Source organism: Anopheles marshallii, chromosome 2 (assembly GCF_943734725.1).
Source record: "Anopheles marshallii chromosome 2, idAnoMarsDA_429_01, whole genome shotgun sequence".
Classification (NCBI taxonomy): Eukaryota; Metazoa; Arthropoda; class Insecta; order Diptera; family Culicidae; genus Anopheles; species Anopheles marshallii.
This window is the reverse complement of record NC_071326.1, coordinates 68,735,172-68,756,981: the sequence shown is the minus strand read 5'-3', so window position 1 is coordinate 68,756,981 and position 21,810 is coordinate 68,735,172. Positions and strand designations below refer to the sequence as shown.

General features: G+C 45.6%; 4 protein-coding genes across 4 annotated transcripts; 2 read left to right on the top strand and 2 right to left on the bottom strand.

Annotated features, from left to right (window-relative positions):
• Positions 1-1,331: 1,331 nt before the first annotated feature.
• On the top strand, positions 1,332-2,903 carry LOC128719521 (transcription factor GAGA-like). The gene has a single exon (XM_053813148.1). The coding sequence runs from the start codon at positions 1,332-1,334 to the stop codon at positions 2,901-2,903; it is 1,572 nt and encodes a 523-aa protein (XP_053669123.1).
• A 1,738-nt stretch (positions 2,904-4,641) lies between these two features.
• LOC128719927 (RNA polymerase-associated protein Rtf1) lies at positions 4,642-7,584 on the bottom strand. The gene is made up of 6 exons (XM_053813570.1): positions 7,507-7,584; positions 6,521-7,433; positions 5,995-6,346; positions 5,331-5,949; positions 4,824-5,272; positions 4,642-4,744 (listed from the first exon to the last, which is right to left on the bottom strand). The coding sequence occupies exons 1-6, from the start codon at positions 7,582-7,584 to the stop codon at positions 4,642-4,644; spliced, it is 2,514 nt and encodes an 837-aa protein (XP_053669545.1).
• A 2,024-nt stretch (positions 7,585-9,608) lies between these two features.
• On the top strand, positions 9,609-10,503 carry LOC128706885 (deubiquitinase DESI2). Its single transcript, XM_053801828.1, has 5 exons — positions 9,609-9,743; positions 9,818-9,984; positions 10,044-10,185; positions 10,250-10,338; positions 10,425-10,503. Exons 1-5 carry the CDS (start codon positions 9,609-9,611, stop codon positions 10,501-10,503), a joined length of 612 nt encoding a protein of 203 aa, XP_053657803.1.
• A 3,694-nt stretch (positions 10,504-14,197) lies between these two features.
• LOC128718467 (neuronal growth regulator 1) lies at positions 14,198-16,555 on the bottom strand. The gene is made up of 5 exons (XM_053812089.1): positions 16,384-16,555; positions 15,686-15,895; positions 15,498-15,616; positions 15,276-15,420; positions 14,198-15,108 (listed from the first exon to the last, which is right to left on the bottom strand). The coding sequence occupies exons 1-5, from the start codon at positions 16,553-16,555 to the stop codon at positions 14,198-14,200; spliced, it is 1,557 nt and encodes a 518-aa protein (XP_053668064.1).
• Positions 16,556-21,810: the final 5,255 nt, after the last annotated feature.

The following is a 21,810-nucleotide window of genomic DNA, read 5'->3' as shown; positions in this document are numbered from 1 at the left end:
TATTAAAACAAGAAAAAAAATAAATGGCCAATAACGATAGTAAAACATATTCCACTTTTTCCATAATTCCAAAACTTTATGTTAGATGTAGAGCCGGTAATGAAACAATGCCGGTTCTGCATCGCTTCTCGGGCAATGTGCCGAAAGAAAAAAAACTTGCCGGACACAAATGATGTACCGAAATATATATGTACATACACACACATAGCTCCAATCCAGTGCGAGCGTTAGAAGTAACGCACTTGGAGCAAATAATTGTGATAAAATGTATCCATTTAAGGCAAAAATCCACGGCTGAGCGCATTTCTTCACTCTTACACACACATGCACACGCAGATTGGACAGCGGGGGGCATCCAAATGTTCGTCCGCGATGTTGCTTCCAACAATTTTCTAGTTCCTCGTGCCAATTAAATTCAATTTTGCCATCACCGTACTTTATTCGGTAGGATACGGAAAAACTACACATCACAACACTTACCTGCACAGCAATAGACTATCCCAGACGAAGGAATAACACCGATGGTGAGAAAGACACGTCCGCTCACTGTGGATGTTTTCACAAAGTACAAAGCGAACCTGGAAGCCAAATGCACAACACAAATAGAATGTGGCTAAGAAATCAACTCAGCTATAAACGCAACTGCCGGAAAATGCCGAAGTGACACAATAGATGGGCTGTGGTCTCGAACAGTAGGCTGCCCCAACGAACTTATTCGTTGTTTACCTTTTTACTAAAAAAATTAAGCATCTTTAAACGGTTTTATTGAGAAATTAATGATATAAAAAGAAAGAATAATTTCAATGTTTTATAAATATTATCATTAGCGATTACCATGCTTATTGGCGTTCAAACGTACGTTGAACAAATTTGACAGCGTTCGCGCTTGGTTCGCAATTGCATCCTACGCTCGTGTAAGCAGCGCTGCAGTACGTTTTATCCGGATACGCATAAAACATAAGCATAACTGTGGGTTTGCAAGGCATGAGCAAGTGAGTTGTTACACCAGGAAAGTAAACACTAGCATAACATTTATCCATCTGAGTTATTATTTCAGTCATTGCATCTTCGGAAACCAATAAATCAACAGCACAGCATCGTCTTGCCTGAAACACATTCTGCCACCCCACCCCAAAACAAACTCGCAATTTGGGGTGCCCTCCCTGCAAAACGCTCCTATTGCGGGGGGAGGACAGCATAGCGTCCTGTACGGTGAAAAACGCGCTAAAGTTTGCGCTGACGCCGTTCGTTCGATGAGCTGGTGGAATAACAAACGGTGAAGCCAGAGTAACATACTAGTGTCCGACGGTCGACCCAAATTGGACGCCAGCATGAACCCGCAACAATTTTCACTGAAGTGGAATGGATACAATTCCTACGTAGTGGGAGCATTTGGCTCCTTTCGCTATGAGGAAGACTTTGTTGATGTGACGCTGTGCTGCGAGGGACGCAAGATTCGCGCTCATAAAATATTGCTCTCCGCCTGCAGTCCGTACTTTAAGGAGGTGTTTAAGGAAAATCCTTGCCAGCATCCGGTCATTATCTTCAAAAATGTGCGCTACACGGACCTGATGTCGTTGATCGAATTTATGTACAATGGTGAGGTGAATGTGCTGCAGGAGCAGCTACCGTCGTTTCTCCATACGGCCGAGGTACTGGCGATACGGGGGCTCACGGACAGTGCGACAGATACGCGCCAGCCAACAAGCACTGCTACGTCCGCAATAGCGCACCAGTTGATACAGAACCATGTGCTGGACAAGCCGGCAACGATCACCACAGCCGACTCGCTGTATCTCACCTTGCCATCCTCGATGCCCACTTTGGTGCACCAACCGAAGCTTGTGCAAGCGCAGATTTCGTCTACTCCGATCTTGACAAAAACGTTGATCAAATCACCACCGCCCGAAATGCCTCCGCTGACCAAAACCACCTCGGTTGCTATGCCAATTGTGCAGCAGCAACCTACGATCGTTAAAATGCAGGTGCAAGCATCGCCGCAACAACAACAGGCCCCACAAGTTGCCGTGCAGCAAGTGCAGCTAACGCAACCATCACAACAGGTGCAGCCACAAACTACCCAAGCCACTACCCTGCAGGAGGTTGTAGACAGTGTTGTTCAGCCGTTGAAAAAGAAAAAGGTTAAGCTGCAACATATCAGTACGCCGCAGCCAGGCACTTCGGTTCCTGCTGGTTCTACGGAAACAGTTACTGTCTCGGGAGAATCGGGCGAAGGTGAAATTTACGAGACGGATGGGTATACCATCACCGCAACCGAAACACAAGCCGGGGAACAGGAACAGGATCAGTATGCAGGAAATGGACAGCAAACGGTCGATGGCGCCAGTACGTTGAAGGTGGAAATACCGGAGTTTATCGGCGTCGACGAATCGGTTAATACGGAAACGTACGAACTTGTTGCGGAAAACATTGAAGACCGGGATGTCGAAGAAACTGAGATCGAAGGGTCCGAAATAGATGTGAATCGCATTTTCCAACCCTCAACCGAACGGGAGGTGAAACCGAATATTGTGAAGGTGACCTTGGAAAAAATCGAGCTGATGGGCGATGAAAAGGTGCACAAGTGTCCCGAATGCCGACGTACATTCTGCTCGATTAATGCGATGAAGCGACACCGGCAGGCGAAGCATTTGGAATTGCCAACTTCCTATGCATGCGCCAAGTGTGACGCACGGTTCAAAACGAAATGGTCGCTATCCACGCACAAGTCCAAATACCACCGAGGGCAAAACGTGTCCGGCACCAGCGGTGGGGACGCGCGTACTGACAACACTCCTGGCGAGATCAAGAACACATCACCTACTACACAAAAACGGCACACGACGTCCGGTACGATGTTGACGCGCGTCAAGGCGCGCCGTTTGTCGTCGGAGGACTCGTAAGCGTAGTAGCGCGTGTGTGCCATTAGATGATAGTTCTATATTCTAGGTTTAAAACAGTATGATTGTACTTTTGCGTAACGTTGCAGTTGATTAGCACTATTGGACTTTGGAACTTTTACCCAATTGATTCGAATATCATTAATTGTGAAGTGTGGTTTATGGTCGGGACATTAATTTGCTGCAAAGAGTGGAATTATTGTCGTGAAATAAATTTCAATAAAACTCAAAATGAATCATGCATTTCTTGATCAATCGGCGGTCAACTTCTGCATGCTTTCGTTCGATTTTATATGTATTTCGCCTCCTTTCTTTATTACCCGTTACAATGCGGCTACCACTACATGCACTATAGTAGAAGTTTAATAGTAACAGAACATTTGATCATTCCCTATCGCTACAATAATGTGTTTCATGCGAGTTTATCGCCACAATTGCTTGAGTGTTTACTATTCCCCTGATTCTTAGTTTCCATGTTTCCTTGTTTTGTTGCCATATTAGCGTTTAGTGTCTCCGAATGGTCTGAGCACGGACCGAAACACATGCGTTTTCGACATGAAACCCCATCCTTGTAACCTACCCAAACAGGCGTACCATAGAAAAAGGACGAAGCGGGTAAAAAGGTTAAATAAGATAAAGACGGTCGATTAAAAGCATTAAATAAATTATAATTCTATTCATTTCCTAGTGCGTGCTTCGATACACGCGATTAATACCCTTACAAACATAAAGAAACGGTTTAAGGGGAAAGATATACACACAGACGCTCTGAAAACAGGTAAGTTTTGAAACTTTTTCCAAAAGAAAATACTTCCTCGCACGTTGAAAAGAAAAGGTTGCCATTTGAAAGTATACAGATTCAATAGTGCGCAATAAATAACACTAAAAAATTGACACACAGGACATTCTTTGGAGCGCTGCAGGAAAAAAAAAGGTTTTCATCTGCTCAATGCCCCGAAATTTATAAAACAATAATTTAAATAAAAAATCTTTCGACAAAAACTTACAAATTAATTGAAGAGTCTTCTTTTTTAGTGGCCTCTAAAGGTCTAGGTCCGCCAATTCTGACTTTATTTACCCGTACCTGGATAGTGAGTCTTGCGTACGGACTTCGGTCCAGTGATTGGTCCGGATGGGAATTTCCACCGGTCAAATACACCGCTTTAGTGTAAATAATATCTGGTGAAAATTTCAATTCAATCGGTTCAACGAATCTCAGTGTTGTTTCGAATAAAAAATTACCATTTGGACTGCAACTTCATTCAGTCGATTATTTTTATCAGAGCTTCCAGATGCTTCCAGAAAATGCATTAAAAAAGCTCGAATATTTTGTTGGCGTAACGACCAGCTAGGTCACGCCAGCCATTACTGGCTTGTTAGACTTATTTTACCACGTAGCCGGAATAGTCCGACCCCGCTGTTGGGAAACTTTCTGAATGTGATTTGGTGCCGATCATGTCTTGTGAGAAACTGGCACCCCTACCATCTTTACCCACTGGTCACCACTTTTGATCGTGCTGACTGTATATCTCCCTCTTAAGTTTGTTTTTCTACGTTTGCCGACATACGTACTCAACGTTCCATTTTGTTGGAAGTAAAACAGTGACCTTCGGGAGTGATTAACGTAATCATATAATAATGTACAAATAGAGCGGTCCTCCTGTCGCCTCAATGAATCAAAAACTACAATGATGCTTTAAACTATTTGCTTACAATATAATCAATACCAGCCGCACCAGAACTAGATTAATCCACGCTTCTTTTTGTAATCTTCCAGGTTGAGCGATCGTTTCGGGCCAGATTCTCTTACGGGCTTTTCGACCGGTTTCGGGAGGACGTTCACGCTGCTTACTAAAAGAAGCAGAAAAATATGTTTTAAAAACGTACACAAAACATACCATTATACAGACGTGGAGCATGTACGCACTTGGTAGTGGAACTTCCAGATCGATGTCGAAATCATGCAGAGAGTACAGATTGTTGTCCGCCTGGCCGCCCCCACCTTGATTGGACTTTTTTTCCTCCATCTTTTTCTTACCGGCCTGGCCTGGTGGTGGGGGAGCTTGCATCAACAACATAGGTGCGTCGTCCCGCTTGTCGTCCTTCTTGAAGGACATGCGTGGTTGCGTTTGACGACGTGTGAACGGATCTTCTATTTTGAGACCACGCGTTGCTCGTTTCTCCTCCATGATTGCTTTCTCGGCGTCCTCCACGTTACGCTTTCGGTTGCGATCGTTAATATACGAGATCAAACTAATGCTGCTGCTGCGCTTCTTGTCCAGCGTGCTTGCTCGCTCTTCAATTTCCTGGATCTGGGAATTAAGATCCCGCGCCAGATCGTCCTCACCACGAAGTTGGGCGGCATCACGCTCCTATAATGGAACAGTTACTTGTTAATATCAGCACGAGGTAATGCACAACGCTACCCACCTTCATCAAGATCGTTTTCTTCATAGCGTAATTCGTCGGATGGGCTCGGAACCGATTCTTCTCCTCCACTAGCCGGTCAATGTCTGCGTCCTTAAACTCGTACTGTGACGCTTCCTTAATGTCACGCTGTTTCCGCTCGATCATGTCAACCGTCGGCAACGGTGTGCCGGATGTTTGACATATTGTGAGCCACTTCTGGTACTCCGTGTCGGAAAAGTCCTGGTTCGACACAAACTCCAGTCGAAAGACGCGCTCCTGGCTACCATGCTTTAGCTTAAAGCCTTTGTTCGTTCTGCTGCGTCCAAATTGGTATATTTTGGCCGTCTCTACCACACCAACAATCTCCGCCACACGGTACACCGGTTTGCCCTGGTTGTTGCCGATGTTGATACGCACGAAGCAATTCAACACGGTCGGCTCGAAGATGGGCAAGTTGATAAAGCGTTCCAGCTTGTGGCGCGAGATTCGCAGTTTGTTCAGCTCGGCATTTGAACTAATCGCGACCGGTTTGCGGCTGCTCGACCCAGATCCGGACCCGGATCCCGACCCCGAGCCAGACCCCGATCCAGATCCGGATTTTTTCTCCTTTTCTTCGCCCTCGGAATCGCTAGACGAACGACTGTCACTTCCGCTACCACTGTCGCCACTGCCGCCTGAGCGAGACCTCCGATCACCCCTCGCTTTTTTGTCCCGCTCGTTTGCACCACCAGCTTCGTCGTCTTCATCATCCGAGCTGCCAGAATCGTCCGAGTATATGTCGGATGCTTTCAACTTCATCTGCGATTTGCCGCCAGGCACGTCCGAAAGCTCTTCTTTGTCTTCCTGCTGACTAGCGTCCTGTTTCCGTTGGGCTTCCCGTTTCGCCTCCTCCTCTTCACGTTTCGCCTTTCCCTCACGCTTTGCCTTGAGCATTGCCATCGCATTGCTACGTTTGTCGTCCGTACGATTCATTTCGACCGTTTTCTTACGCTCCTTCGAGCGTTCCTTCGGGTCGAAGTATTCCGATGCACTCGAAACTAAAAAAAGGAAAACCCGTACAATTAGTTACGTGACCAACGGACACCAGGTGTAAAGCACAATCCACTTACCATCGTCACTTTTCTTCTCCGGTGATGAGGAAGGACTGTCTGAACGAACCATCACACTTCCGACGTCAGACGTATCCATTGAACCTTGGTTAGGCATGTCGCCTCCCATGGCTGCAGGTCCCATTGCTTTCACTGATGCTGCGGCCACTGCCGCCGCCGCTGCATTTGCAGCCGCAGTTTGTGCCGCTGTTACGGCCGCCGCTGCCGCCTTCTTACGCTCGCGTTCGGCATTCGCAGCGGCAGCCGCGGCGGCCGCTTTTTTCTGTGCCTTTTTCTTTTCCTTCTTTTTCTTCTTCCGTTCTGGTTGGGCTTGCTTGTCTCGGGCTCGTTCCGCTCGTTTCGCCAGCTTCAGCTTCCGCTCGATCTCCCAGCGCGTTTTCATAACGTCACGCCGTTCGATACGTTTGAAAATTTCCGTTTCACGCTCCTTCTCGGACAGTCCGTTCAGGCGCGCCCGATCCTCATCATCGCCCATCAAATTTTCATCGTATCCATCGTTGAATTCTGAATCGCTGCTACTGCTACTGCTGCTGCTACTGTCATCACTGCTGTTGCCGTCGCTAGAATCATCCTCGCTGGATGCAGGTTTTCCCGTCGTACCTTTGCGGGTTTTCTCTGAGTCGGATGACACCTGCCCTTCCTCCGGTTCGGAACCATCGCCCTCGTCGATAGGTTGTTTGCGTTTTAGTCCTCCACCAGGCGTCACTGGGTTGTTGACAGCTGTAGGTTGTGGTGCGTTGTTGCCTCGTTTGCGATCTTCACCGTCTCGTTCACTTTCCGATTCGGAGGAGGAAGTTGGTTTGCCACCTTTGCGTTTGCGTTTTGCCATCGCTTCCGACCCGGACGCTTGTTCCTCCTCGTCCTCCTCATCATCGTCATCGTCGTCATCATCGTCATCGGAATCGGATCCTGAACCGGAATCTGAACCTGACCCGGAACGATTGTGATTGGCATGGTTCGGCGATGTCGACGCTAGACGGGTTGTTTTCTTCTTCTTGGCCAAAGAGAGCAGCTCCTGAAAGAGACAACAGATATGGAGCAGTAGAGACATTACACTGATTTCTTCAATGAAAACTGATAACACATACCGAATCGAGATCGGAACCCGATTCTGAATCACTGCTGCTCTCCGAATCGATCATGGCCTGTGGTTTACGTTTCACCATTTTAGTATACGTTTTGTTTTTGTGTGTATGTATTCGTAGGCAGGTGGGTGCGTATGCGTGTGTGTGCGTGCAGGTATGCACGAACTTGCGATATACACAGCGATGAACGTTACGCTTGCAGTGCTACGAGCAATGCGCCTTGCAGCAAGCGCTTTTCCGAAAATCGCAAATTCCCTTTCAGATCCTGACTCGCAATTAGTAGTGACCTTTTTTGTGAACCGCTTTCGAGGCGGATGCACACACGCGCGCGTTAACGGAAACACGCCAATGTCCTCGAAGCCCTGCGCGCGTCCGAGGTGCGTTCAACTGTGGTCGGTTGCGATCGGTTGGAAACGGTTTCCGCTTTTCGCTCCGTACTCCAGATTCTTCGACTGCACTCGACGACCAGGTTCGGTCCGGCTGCAGTGATAATGGTTACGCGATGGTTCGAAGTCCCAGCCCGGCCACTTTTTTTCTCGATTGAAGCACAAGATGACAACAACCGCTGTTGCGTTTTTCAAGGCGAGCGCAGGTTACTGTCCGTCTCTTTCACACGATGACAGCAATTGCTAACGTCAAACTGAAGTCAAGATGCATAGAGACTGACTCCGCATCTGAATACCTTGAACTTGGGCGCGAAAAAGTTTAGTACTCACTTGTAATTATGTATTCTAGACATTTAGAAAACGGGTATTGACAATATTGAGCAATTGACTGAGAAAGAAACACTAGCAAATGTCTCAAACATAAATCTACTGTTATTGTGCTACACTTTCTACAAGCCTTTAAAAATGAAAATAAAACAAATAAAACCCAAATTTCTGAACCACTCTGTTTTTTAGCACAAACAATATCCCACAGTGCTGCATTAAACTGTCATCGACATTTGGAACAAAACGAAATCAGAAAAAATGAAACACGCAGAAATACACAAGTGACAAAAGAAAAGCAGACAACATTAAAGTAAAGAAATACGACAATTCTTTACCACACCACAGTCCCTGCTATCGTCCCGATAACCTTGTCCGCCTGTAGGTTTCGACCGCTTTCTCTAGGATTCGATGGATGTCTGTGAAAAGTGAATCAGCAAGTAAAATCTCACAGCCACCTGCAGCACCAGTGTCATTGTTGTGAAAAAAGCACATACCAAAAAACCACCAGATATTAAAGTATTAATACCGTGTCTACAGAAGGATTTCGAACGGTGCGTGTAAAACCTTTTACAATGAGATGCGATTGTCCGGTAATCGAAAACCCAAAGCATGCTAGAGCATGAGCATCCAACACCGTAGGAACCATCAACTAACAACAGCTGCTTACTTGTCTGTTGTCGGAGCGCAGTTGGCTATTTGTTCTGCTGCGTGTGAAATTGCTGTCCGTTGATTGGCACATTCACAGACAAGGTAACGAAATTGCTTGCATCCTTGCCGTGGTTTTGAGCTGAAAGTCCAGCAGCGGGTACGATCGCTATTATTTCCGTGGAGAACCGCTCGTAGCTTCAACAGTGTTTGACGAATTTGCGTTGGTGTACATTACTGTTCTACCAGTACCGTCCAGATTTACTACTAAGCGGGAAGGCGTTCTTCTTGAAGCGTGTAAGTTTCCTTCAATACACTTGCATGAGTAGATTTTCTTTTTAATATACCCCTGTGCATAATATTCGGTTCCCGTCAAATACAATCTCACTTATCTATTTTTCCGCTGTCCCATTGAAGTGATAATGATTTTGCTTTTTCTGTATCACTTTTTGTTTCTAGTTCCCGTCTATTTATATTCTTGTCACCGTCGTGTAAGTGTGTTTTTACCAGTGTTTGATCCCTTCAATCGTCCAAAATTCCTGCCCGTATAGCTTATACCCCTCCCGACACTGCACCGATAGTTTGACCGAACCATCTTCGGTGGAAGTGTAGCAGAAAGAGCATTCGAGCGATTGCACCCAAATCGGAATTGTCGAGGAACACCCACGCAAAATTGTTCCCACGTGTTTTGGACGCGTCCCCGTTGCGGCCCTCACCCGAATTGTGTGAGCGGAGGTTGAATGTGTGATGTTCTCAAACGGGCTTCCGTGCAATTTAGCATTCCCTAGCTGTCTCGGTGTGCCAAAGGATAGTGGAAGCGACGAGCTGCTGCCGACGAGCATGGGAAGCCGCGAACCTGTCATTCTCAACGTGTACGATATGGTGAGTGTGTGGTAGTTCGTAATAAGATGTAATGCGTTACATCAAATTAAACAATGTTCAAACTCCTTTTTTAGTACTGGATCAACGAGTATACCACCTCTATCGGCCTAGGTGTGTTCCATTCGGGTGTGGAGGTGTTCGGTACGGAATTTGCCTACGGTGGTCATCCGTTCCCGTTCACCGGTGTGTTCGAAATATCGCCCCGGGATCACGATGAGCTAGGCGACCAATTTCGGTTTCGGTAAGTTTGTCAATTAGACAGCCGTCAAGGCAATCGACTTATGCTTTATTTACTTCTAGGCAAAGCATTCAGATCGGATGTACAGATTTTACCGAGGAAGAGGTAAGGCGCATTGTGGAAGAGCTGGGCAACCAGTTCCGTGGAGATCGGTACCATCTAATGAACAACAACTGCAATCACTTTTCCGGCGCATTGACACAGGTTTGTTGTAGGGAACTTGGGAATATTAAAGCAACTGTCTAATCAACCGTTCTTTATCTGACAGATTCTTTGCGGTCAGGAAATTCCCAGCTGGGTGAATCGGTTAGCACACTTCAGTTCGTGCGTACCCTTCCTTCAACGCTGTTTACCAAAGTATGTTCATCAAATGTGTTACACACACACATCTTTTTTATGTGCAACTAATTGTTCCGTTTCGCTTCCTTTCCGCCCTTTTCCAGAGAATGGCTAACGCCAAATGCCTTACAACAATCGATAACCGCTATACAGGATCGCGACTCCGATTCGAGTCCATTTTGAGAGTAGCACCGTTCGGCGCGTAATGACGATACCTCCTCCACTACTTTAATGTCTACTTTAAACACTACTACGCGGGACGGTACTAGTATCGCGACCATTTCCACCACCGTCCCTACATGAAGAGGCCGGCACAAACCTTTCGTGAGAGTCGTGTTCCATGTTTGTGTTTCTTTTTAAATGTTTTACGCTACTTATACTTCCTTTATAGCTTGCAAATCTTGCAAGTTTGCTAATCATCTTACATCACAACTGGTTGTTACATCAGCGTGGTAGAGAATTCAAATTACCGGTACCTTTTTTCTTTAGACAAATTGACAGTAAACACAAAGAACGAAACAATCTTCCACGGATGAACGTTAGTTAGTGGTAATAACCCATGGCTAGAAATCGTTATCTTTCTGTAAAGCGTCAGTAATACGGCCTATGTTTGTGGTAAACAACTGATAGGGAAAAAATCCGATAGGTTTTTGGTAGAATAAATTTGCCCAAGTTTTTATACTGTCAACAGTCAAAGCGTCGAAGAGAATGTGGTAAATAACAAGCGAATTGGAAGTGGATATTAATTTAGTCTAAGTTTTTTTTCTCCACATTGTTGTTACAGATTTCATAGAAAAACGAGAAGTGAGAACCATTCGTCTTTTTCTCCGTTTCCTCTTCGAACCAACATATTATTGCCTCTTTACGCGGAAAACAAACTCGTTTCTAGTATCAAAAACTGTTTTAAATTAATATTAAGTTTGTGCAATCTCACTTATGCACTGGCAAACCAAACCCGTTTTCGGCATGGTGCTTTTTGTTTTGGCAAAACAACTGCAAAAAAACTACGAACAACTGTCTTCAAGATAAACATTTAACGAAACCATAGACTGTCGAACGTGTTTCCGCAGGAACCAACTCTCATCCAAACATACCCATAGAGAGAGAGAGAGAGAGCTAGGATAATTAAAACAATGAAGATATTAGTTTCGATTCTCAACTTTTTGTTTAGTTTTATCCGATGAATGCGCGTTAGGGCCGAAAGGACACGCTGGATGGTGACGAATGGGACGCGGGGCGTGCGTGTGGTTTAGCAAAATCGTGTAATAAAAAAACTGTGTACATTAGTTTAATCCCGCATCGTCGGAATAAGTCAAAGCTTTATTGGGACAGGTAACATGAATAATCCAAATTCGTTAATATGAAGTGAAGAATTAACAACTCCTAATGCGCGCGTTAGAGATGCAATGATATGGCGGTATGTTCGGAGATAAAGAGTACTAAGCGAGTTGCGCAACGGAGTAAAAAAAAGGGAAGATAAACGTATTACAAGCGTGGAAAACAAACCACAATACACATACACGAAAGTAACTAACAGCATAACTAGCAAAGAGGTTAACTATGCGTGCCCCCAGGGGGGCATGGAATCCCGTTGCCGATATATACGTTATTTAACACAAGTAAAAACTTACGAACTTTATCGAGTGATGATGAGTAGTTGTAGCGATGATACGAGTGTACGAGATATAATGCAAAAGGTGAAGTTGACATGTGTTACGTAGCATCTGCTAAGTAGTGTTGAGCAGAGCAATGAGGAACCGATGACAGATAATAATCGTTAACTGAGGTTTATTAATTCACTGATTAATCGATTGGATGTACGTTGGGACTAATAGATAGAGCGAGAGAGTTTATCGCAGAACTGCGGACACTACACACGGCTTCATCTGGCTATGTGAGCGGCCTGATGTCCCTTTCTCCCCATCCCAAGTTCCGCAGAACTTCATCCAACAAGCGTAGTCGTCAAATCGTGAATGATGTTCCAAATTCTGCCATAGGATTTAAGAGTGTAGTGCAGATGTTTTTAGAAGCAACAGAAGCAACACAACGCGGAACACACGAAACTCGTACGGGAATAATAATCTTACCGCTGGAAAGTATTAAATCTCTTTTTTACTACGACCGAAGTTTGGGTATCACCACACCACTAGTTTTTTGCCTCTTAGTACTATGCGCTACAGCATCAGCAGTCGCTTGTATTTCGGATTCGATACCGGCAGGACGTTGCATCCGTCGGACGGACGGGCGCAAGGTGTGTTCAAGATACTTAAAAAACCTTCAAACAACAATCATGTGCGATCACAAGCGTGTGTGTGTGTCTGTACAAGTAGTTTGTAGTAAGTGATCAAGAGCATAGTGAAGTGACCGTGAGAGCGTATGTGTACAGTAGAAAGTGTTCTGTTTTCATTGTTTTGTTTTTCGATACTGATATTCAGTTACGTTTTGCCTGTTTATCACCAAAACCGAACTACGAAAATGCGATGGCCCGTAAGCCTTCCGAGGCAGTATAAGGTGAAGGAACACGATCGTTTGATCCTCATCCAAACCCTGTACACTGTTATACATCTCGTTAGGGTAAACCAAGTACTAATCTGACTCCCGTAGTTACATTATTGCGCTCTCTTTCTCTTCCTCTTACTAGATTTAGCAGTATAAAAAGAAGATTTAAGGAGAAGAAAATACCCGGAATTAGTGAAAGTGAACTGCATGGGAAAGCAGAAACAGAAAAACAAACAAACCAAAACACTCAAAACGAAGTTAAACTAAATCGAACAAATGTATAATGAATGAATAAAACACAAACAGGAGCAGTAAAAAGGATAAGAAAAATGAATGATAGAGCAAAACACAACGTATGGACAATATGAGAAGAAATGTTGCTTTCCTACTCTCCCCCTTTTGAGCAGGTCGAGTTTGTACGAAACCCTGCACCAACCCATGGTTCCAGGGCAAAACAGCGCGATTCCCGACGGGATCATAAAAATGTTCAATTTTTGTCTTTTTTCAAAGACTGTTTAGACTGTATGACTAGTGAAATTTGGGATCGATTTTACAACATTTTTCGCCACCTGTACATGCTGGAATCGTGTCACCTACTGGATCTCCTGAACTTACTTTGGCTCGATTCCTATCCGAACTCGCTGCACCCATGCGTCGGAAGTCTCATATGGAAGCTTGTACCTACCGGAGTCGTTGCATCTACTGAAACTACTTGCACCTACGGGTCTCGGTTTGAACCTACTCCGATTTAGCAGGTTCGGGTCGATCCACGCATCATTATTTCATGGAGCTTCCACTCGTTTGATTTGAGGGCTTTTTGTTTTAATTCAACAATTGATCTATGTATGTTCATCTCGAAAGGTCACAATACGGCGTCTAATGAAGCAGAAACCCCCATTAATCAAATCGTTAAAGTATCTCATCGAATCCGGAAATACAAGAGCGTCCGATAAGAAGAAACGAACCTTTTGCCCTTTCGAAACAGGGCAAAAGGGCACCAAAAAGGCAAAGTGCGAAAATGTTTCCACCAAGACCGAAACAGTCTGGGATACGACGGTTGCTGTTGATTTAATTAAAAATTTATAATTCTCTTCCACAGCAGAGAGCTATTTCCCAGCGTACTGATGAAACGCTTGCCGTTTTGCCGCCGTTTTGCCGGTCGTTGCAAACAGGAAAGAAATGTTGCAAATAATTGACCAATTAATTCATTTAGCAGAAAACCGATCTCCCGTCGAACGACGGGAGGCACACGATTGAACATTGTCACCGCCGGGTGAGTCACATACAAAGGGCAATATGGATTGGCGGGTGCGATTAAAACGGCACCCCTAAAGACGGTTTGATTAACTCCAAACGCTGTTTCCTTTCTTTACAGCGTTCACAAATGTTTTATTGCTACGGAAAGTTGAACGATCGCCAATACTGCTAGCAAAAGCAAACTACTGGGTGCAAATGCTGATGCTGCACCATCACCGCCCGTGCCGTAATCGAAGAAATCGTTCGGAATCATATTGTCCGTAATGAGACCACCGTCACCGAGGCCACCGGGGTCCGATTCGCTGTACTCGAGCGTTTCCGTCGTCTGGATGGAGGACGAAGGCAGCATGGAGGCGGACGTATCTTCGCTGCCCGGTTCGATCTCCACCTCGCCACCGGTCGCGAATCGCAGAATGTTGCTCGGATCGCTCCAACCGTAACGGTTGCGGGACAGCACGATCACCTCGTACACGCTCGTTGGCTGCAAACCCTGCAACGTATAACCGATCGCATAAAGCGGACCGTACGAACCGTCCGACGGTATGATCAGCTCGTTCCAGGCGAGCAGCGGAAAGTTGCGCCGCGCCGGGGTCACATTGCCGGACGGCACCCGTCGAAACTTGAGCTTATACTCGATCAGCGGCGAGTAGCTTTCCGTCTGCCAGATGAAGTTGTGCGTCGTCGGGGAGGACATTTCGGCCGCCGGCTTAAAGCTTGCCACCATCGGTCGTCCGGTTAGCTCGAGCTGGGCACCTGCAATGCCAACCCGATTGCCCGCCTTGCACTCGTACTGGCCCAAGTCCGCGTCTCGGAGGTTCCGAATTGCCAGCTGATGGCGCTGCACCGTGTAGTACTGATGCTTGGTGACGAGTGCGTCCAGCTTCACGATACGCCGATCGAACACGACCGGCAACCCGTGATGGAACCAGTGGATCGACGCAACCGGGTGTGCCGTTACCAGACATTCCAGGATACCCGTCTCACCAACCCTCGTATGCACCGTGGGACTTTTAACCTCAATCTCCGGCACGACTGCAATGTCCAATGTTGGCAATGAAAGTGATTCACAGAGAGAGAGAGAGTAATGGAAAATACAATGCCGTTAATTTTCTCCAATAATTCCCACAACAATAGACTAAACTCCGCCATCTTGAGATGGACAATAATGGACCAATCAGTCGATAGCCGAAAGCACTTACAATGGACGAATACCTCCACGGATGCAGTAGCCGGATCGCCAACACCATTCGTAGCCATGCACTGGACTGGCCCGGAGAAGCTGCGATCCTCAATCAGCACACTCAGCTTCCGTTCGTTCTCAAACGGTATCGACGCATTTTCGTTCTGGAATGTCCGAAGAATTGATGTCTGAATGTTAAAAAAAAAAACACGTCGAACAGCAAGCACCTCACCCATCCTACCTGTAATGTCCATTTGACGTACGGCTGTGGAACTCCCGTCACCTGACATACGACTTCCAATATCTGTCCCACACGAATATCTATCGGATCTTCAGGGTAGACGGCTGCCGTTGCTTGATCTAGTAAGAGGACACGGATCATTTATCAATGCCTGGGATGTCCGAGATCTTCATGAAAAGCAAACATACACTGCACCTCGATGGCGTGCCGCTGAGAAGCCTTGCCACCGTCGGTCATGATCTCGCACATGTAGTCCCCGGTATCCTCCGTCTGTACCTCCGTCACCTCGAGACTGCCGTTCGGCCACAGGCGCATACGGGGCGGTGTCCGCAGGTCCGGATAGCGCGAGTCCACCAGCAGCAGATCATCCCGTGACCAGCGCACATACCGATACGGAGCTGCAACATGGCCAAACGGACCCGGGGTTATATGAGAAAGGTTAGTGTTAGCTGTCAATTGTGTATCATCTCTCCGCTCCGCCGTGCAGTGAACACAAGTGGTGACGCCGTTAATCTAATAGAGCGTCGCCTTGGGGTACGTGCGCGCGGTTAGTAATTGATTTAATGGTCCAACGAAACGGACCCCCAATAGCGCACGCTCGAAAAAGCGTCGGTCGTGATTTAGATACCGTCACCTTCCCTTTCGCCTATCCAGTTAATTCGGGTATTTGTTGATACGGAAGGAATCTTAGGTCAGCGCAATAGGATCTCTGCTGCCGAGGGTGAGAATTTTCACGGGTTGTTATCAGGTCAGGGAGTGCGTTAGAGAGTCCAAACCCTTCCATTGGTCTTGGATCAATTGACAGTGGTTAGCGATCCGGAGTAGATCGCATTTAATTACTTGAGGGTCATGAGCAATGCATATACCAGGGTTAGGTCATACTCACAGTTATGATAGCACGGTAGCAGCACGGTGTCGTTTTCGTACCTCTTGACCGTTGTTGGCACGCTCAGGAATGATCCCGCCGCCGGGTTTCCGGTCACGATCTGCCGATTGGTGCCGAGGGCTGCCTGCAGTACGATCAACGCGGCGACCAACTGCACCAGAGTGGTCGTCATCTTTCGCTAAATCCTCCTACCGGGACACCGGGACCTGTTGTCGCGAAACAGAACACGCCAACTAATGGAACGTTTATGCATACGGAGCGGGGTGCAAAATTACTAGACAACAACAACAACAAAAAACCCCCCTTGCACGATGAAGTAACACCGCGGCGTAACCTGATGCCCCATGTGTTCCTTGTTCTCGGTCGCTTCCCCCAGTCCATGCCGATGTCGCTTTGTTTGGATTAGGAATCACTTTCCATTGCGTTAACGAGCTGGTGTGTCGTTTCATCTTTCCAATGTCAACAATCATTTGGTGTGGATGATGGAATGGCCATTGTGTGCTGTCCGGTTGGTGCCGGGATGGAGCAAGCTGATGAGGCTGTCGATCACATTCCAATGTGGGATCCAGATCTTTTGAAACTGTCTGTTACACTCGGGTGGGGCTTTATGGCATAATTGAGTAAACAATGTGACTTGAGAGATATATTACACCACTTCCAGAGCCATCAGAGCTTGCTTTGTTGGGCATCAATGTTCCTGCTGTATTACTGGAGGAACTTAGAATATATTAACAACTATCTCATGTTTGAGTGTTGCTAGATCATTCACAAGAACTTTACTACAGTAGCAACATGTGGATGACTTCATTGGAGATTTCATTTAACTACTCCTTTGGTAGTCGCTTATCAGGAATTCGCGGACTTGGCCCGCTTATCACTACATCTCAATTTGGGCTTCGGGCCATCTGCCCATGTGGACGACCTAAAGGTATTTTACGGACTGGGTCGTCCGGTGTCATTCTCATGATGTGACCAACCCAACCGGAGCCTGCCGTGTTAAACCTCTGAATGGCAGAGAGTTCATCGTACAGCTCGTAGAGCCCGTCATGTTATGTTGCATGTTGAAGACCATGATTTTAGTCTTCATTTTTCAATTACTGGCTGGACACACTTTTATCTCTTACTTATTCTCTTCAAGGAATTAAGGTACTCCATTTAGGTTTTTTTAGACTCAGACTATTTTTGACCATTGACCAGACCTGTTTTATCTGTTCTCCTCAAGGAATTGATGTACTTCATGGAGGGTTTTCAGACTCAGACTACGTTTGACCATTGACCAGCCCTGCTCTGAAAAAATTATGGTACTGCTGTCTAAATTAGTGGTGTTCTTTTGGGGGGCTTTACCGTAGTTCGGAGCCCTTATTTTGTTCCTCCTTCCTTCTTTGTTGGGACTTGGCCACTCTTCGATCCTCCTTGGGGTTGCAGCGAGATGCAATTTGGTTAGTACCCTCTTTTTTGCCTAGGTGGCGCTTTTCTGTGTCCTGGCTATTTGCCTTGGACGCCACATTCTTAATGAATCTTTTGAGAAGAGTCATGTATATGAATCTTTGGTGAGAAGTTATTCACCGTAGGAATCGACTTCCAAAAGATTCATTACTCCTCTGATCAGAGGCGAATCTTGCCCCTTGGAGGCCTAAAGCGGAATGGTAGATGGACCCAACATTTTTCAACGGATGAACGGAGGGGAGAGGAGGATAGTAGGTGATGCATGGATCTTTGAAAAAGAGATTCAGATTTATTCATCCAGTTCAAAGATTCATTCTGTTGAATGGATCTGAATCATATCGGAATCATCTGTCGGAATGCAGATTGCTCTTTAGATAATGTGTTTAGAACTTTTGTAATTTGCACTGTATATAAGCCTTAACCTTTATACCAAGGAATCTTACTAATATAAGCTTGCCACTCGAACATTGGAATTAGAAATTGGAAGATTTTAGACGTCTTTAAATTAGTCCAAAATGCCCACCCGAAAAAGGTTTGTCCCTTGATTGAGAAACGAATCGTGGGTGTGTGTATGTTTACGTCCACTAATTAAGGTTAGCCCATATATGGAACTCAGACGGTACGATAAAATGTACAAAATATTGACATCAGTGGGAAGTCCGTAATAATTATCCGTCCAAATGGGCCCATTTTATCCGAAGAGAAGCAAACGTTTACAGTCGTAAAAAACTGCGCGCGATCAATGAAAAGTAGTGGGCCCCCCCGTTAAGATGGTATCCTCCTATCATCTCTTGCCAAGCGGTCAGCGATCGTTAATGTCCATAAAAGGGTTCGATGATTGAACGATGTCCACGTTTTTTGATGACTTAATTTTAATGGGAAGCAAAGCTTTCGGAAGGACCGATTACAAAATGCACACACGAACGGCGAATCTCGTTGGCGCCAACGGTACTCGGGGGTGGAAAAGATTGTTTGACCATTTCCCGGGTGTCAATTTGTCACACTTACCGACCGTACGATGGATCACTTCATTAACCGCGCTGTCCGTGACTGACAGCCGAGTAAATTCCGTCGTTTGCCGTTCTTTTATGCCGCTAATCGTACTCAGTACTTTGACGTGGAACACACGCGAACAGTTATCATACAATCTTCCCTTGAGCAATGGGTTTTGGATGTTTTACTTCACTTGCAGAACGGTGTAAGTTTTTGATCATTTAACACAAATTTCGTCCTTCTCGTTTTCGATCACTTGATGCAACTGTCGTCACCAGCTTTAGCTTAACGAACACACGTTTTCTTCACTCAACTGGTACGAAATTGAAACCGATCCTCTTTGAATTGTTTGACCAAAAAGATGAGGGTGTGTTCTTTTTTCGGTAAGTGAACCGCACACACACGCACAGTACGGTTGCTTTCCCTTTCTGTTTCGTTAATTATATTCCGGCACTGTACCGTACTGCACCGCAATTATAGCACCAGCAGAAACGGGTCGCTTTTTTTTGTTGTTCGGCCAACACGTCTCTTTTTTATGCCGCTTAATGAGCATAGAATGGACCCACCGGTTGCATGTGGACGTAATTGTTTGCCGGTACCCGAACGTCCCGATCGTGGTTCTTCCGGGGTCGGTTATTTGGTTTGTCACTTGTCGTCCGATTGAAATCGTTTCCTTCCGATTCGATCGTTATCTTTCGGCACTTTTAACGCACGAGCTACACTCAAACCTAAACACACACACACACACACAAAGAACAGCGCGTTGGAAAAAAATGGCAACGAAGCAGTACCGTTTCGTTCCGCTTCTTCCGATCCGTACCGTCCGATCGATGGATTATGACTGTGGTGCCGGCGCATTGCGTGTCACCGTTGATGCTGATGCGCTTCTTGCCTCGGGAACGTCCAGCGTGTGGCGTGTGTCCCAATGCGCAACTGACCGGGTACGGCAGGGCTGTCAAACGTGACGACTTTCTCTAGATCGGTCGCGCGTTGCGAGGAATAGTGTCTTCAACAACTTCTACATGTCACGAAGAATTATTTCGTTCTGTAAGTCTTCTGCGTAGGATTTCTGTAAGAAAATCAATCTCCAGCTCATTCCTCACAACTAGATGGCGAGATCATTGACCTTTTTCAACAGCACTGTATAAGCATTATTTTCCGAAGAGCTTTGATTTGATGAGTTTAACATTAACCGAGTTTTTGGAGTATTGAATGCCCTTTGTTGAAGTTTTGCAGCCTTGTTAAGAACGACTTTAAAACAATCGTAAATGTGGATCTATGTCTTACTCCCGATTATTATTGGGTTTTCGTTATTATGGTTGCGTTTCGAATCCAAGACCTATGACCTATGGCGATTTACACAAGAATCGGGGTTTTAATTCAGTCGCTTATTACCAAATATAGTCAAGCGATAAAAAAGGAGTTTTGATCAGCACAACAACCTCAAAAAGTCTAGGCTTGCTATTTCTGACTTTCCTTGACTTAATTTACCCGTAGCGGGATAGCCAATCCTGCCTACAGGGGATTGGTGTGGATGGGATTTTGGAACGGTCCTGTCGTGTGACCGACACGCCGCTACCAATATACCACCGGCCAGCTCCCCATCCAAGCTTTTTATAACTAGTTTTTTCCTTTCGCTATGCGGAAGGTTCTTTTCCATACAATTTTTACGAAGAATGAATTAAACTATTTAAAATGTTATGCAAGATTAACCGGCGGTTGGATTATTCGCGTGCTCGAAAATGACCACAAGTAGAACTGAATCGTTGAACTTTTTCGCCCAAAAAGGGTATCGAAAGTTTTCTATATAGAGTTTACCATGTTAAATTCTTTGGAAAATGTTCCTTCATGATAAAAAGCAATAACTTTTAATATTCAAAACGTTAAGCATAGCATTTCATTTTCAAATATTGCACGCACAAAGGCCTGAAATGCCTGTTATCGGTGGAAATCGTTTAACCGGTATGCGGCCGCAGGTTCGCTATTGCCCAAATAATGGACATTTTTTTCTACTTATAGTTTTGCGGACAACTCATCCATCAATAATAAACCCGCAAAGTTCCTACTTGTAGGTTTGATAAGCCTGCAGAATGTTAGTATTGACCAAGCTTTCCGGTTGAACGTAGCGGAACGAAAGCCGGCTTTCGTAGCAGTGTTTAGTGTTACATTCTGGGAAATTATACGCACTTTGCGGCCGATACTCAATGCTAAGGAAGCATAATTACGATAAAGCTGCCAAGCCGCCCCATAGACCTGGGATTATAATACGAGGGAACCTAGTTTTAAAAACGCGCTGTGGAGCTTCTTGTGTTCTTTTGGGGACTAATTAAACTCCGCTAAAAAAATCGTACATATTCGTTTTCATATGTACAATGCCACAAATGGCAAACTAACCAACATAAAATTTACTTTCACAAAACATTGTGCGCGCAGTACGGATTCCTTTATTCGAAACCATCGACCGAAACAGCTCGGGTTAGTTCATTCAACACTGCATCCGTTCCGAGCATAATGTGGTTGAAGTTTGCAAACCATTTTTTTGTGTTATCGGTTACTCATCGAATGTTCGAATGACTGTACGACCTCCCCAAAGCCCCTAATGGAACTCGACAATGAAGGGGCAATGCAAATCAGATCTGTCGTTTTTCCAATCCAGACACAAGTCTGGATGGTTATTAAGCCAGAACGCCATAACGGCAAGGTTGCGTGTGAAATGTATGTCTCCCGGTGGATCGAACTCATGCATGCTCTGGTTGAGTATGTTCTGGCTGTTCACTTATTTGCATAAAAGACGATCACGCACACACACACATACCTCCCGATCCCGAGCCCAATTGTTGTCCAATTGAGATTACCGACCCGCAATGGATTTATTCATGATGAGAGCTTGTTCCGAAATTGAACAACAATCCAAACGGCGTATTAGGACTTTGATTGCCTAGCGGAGTCAACGGAAGGATGGTTTATTCAACAACAAGCTCTGCATAC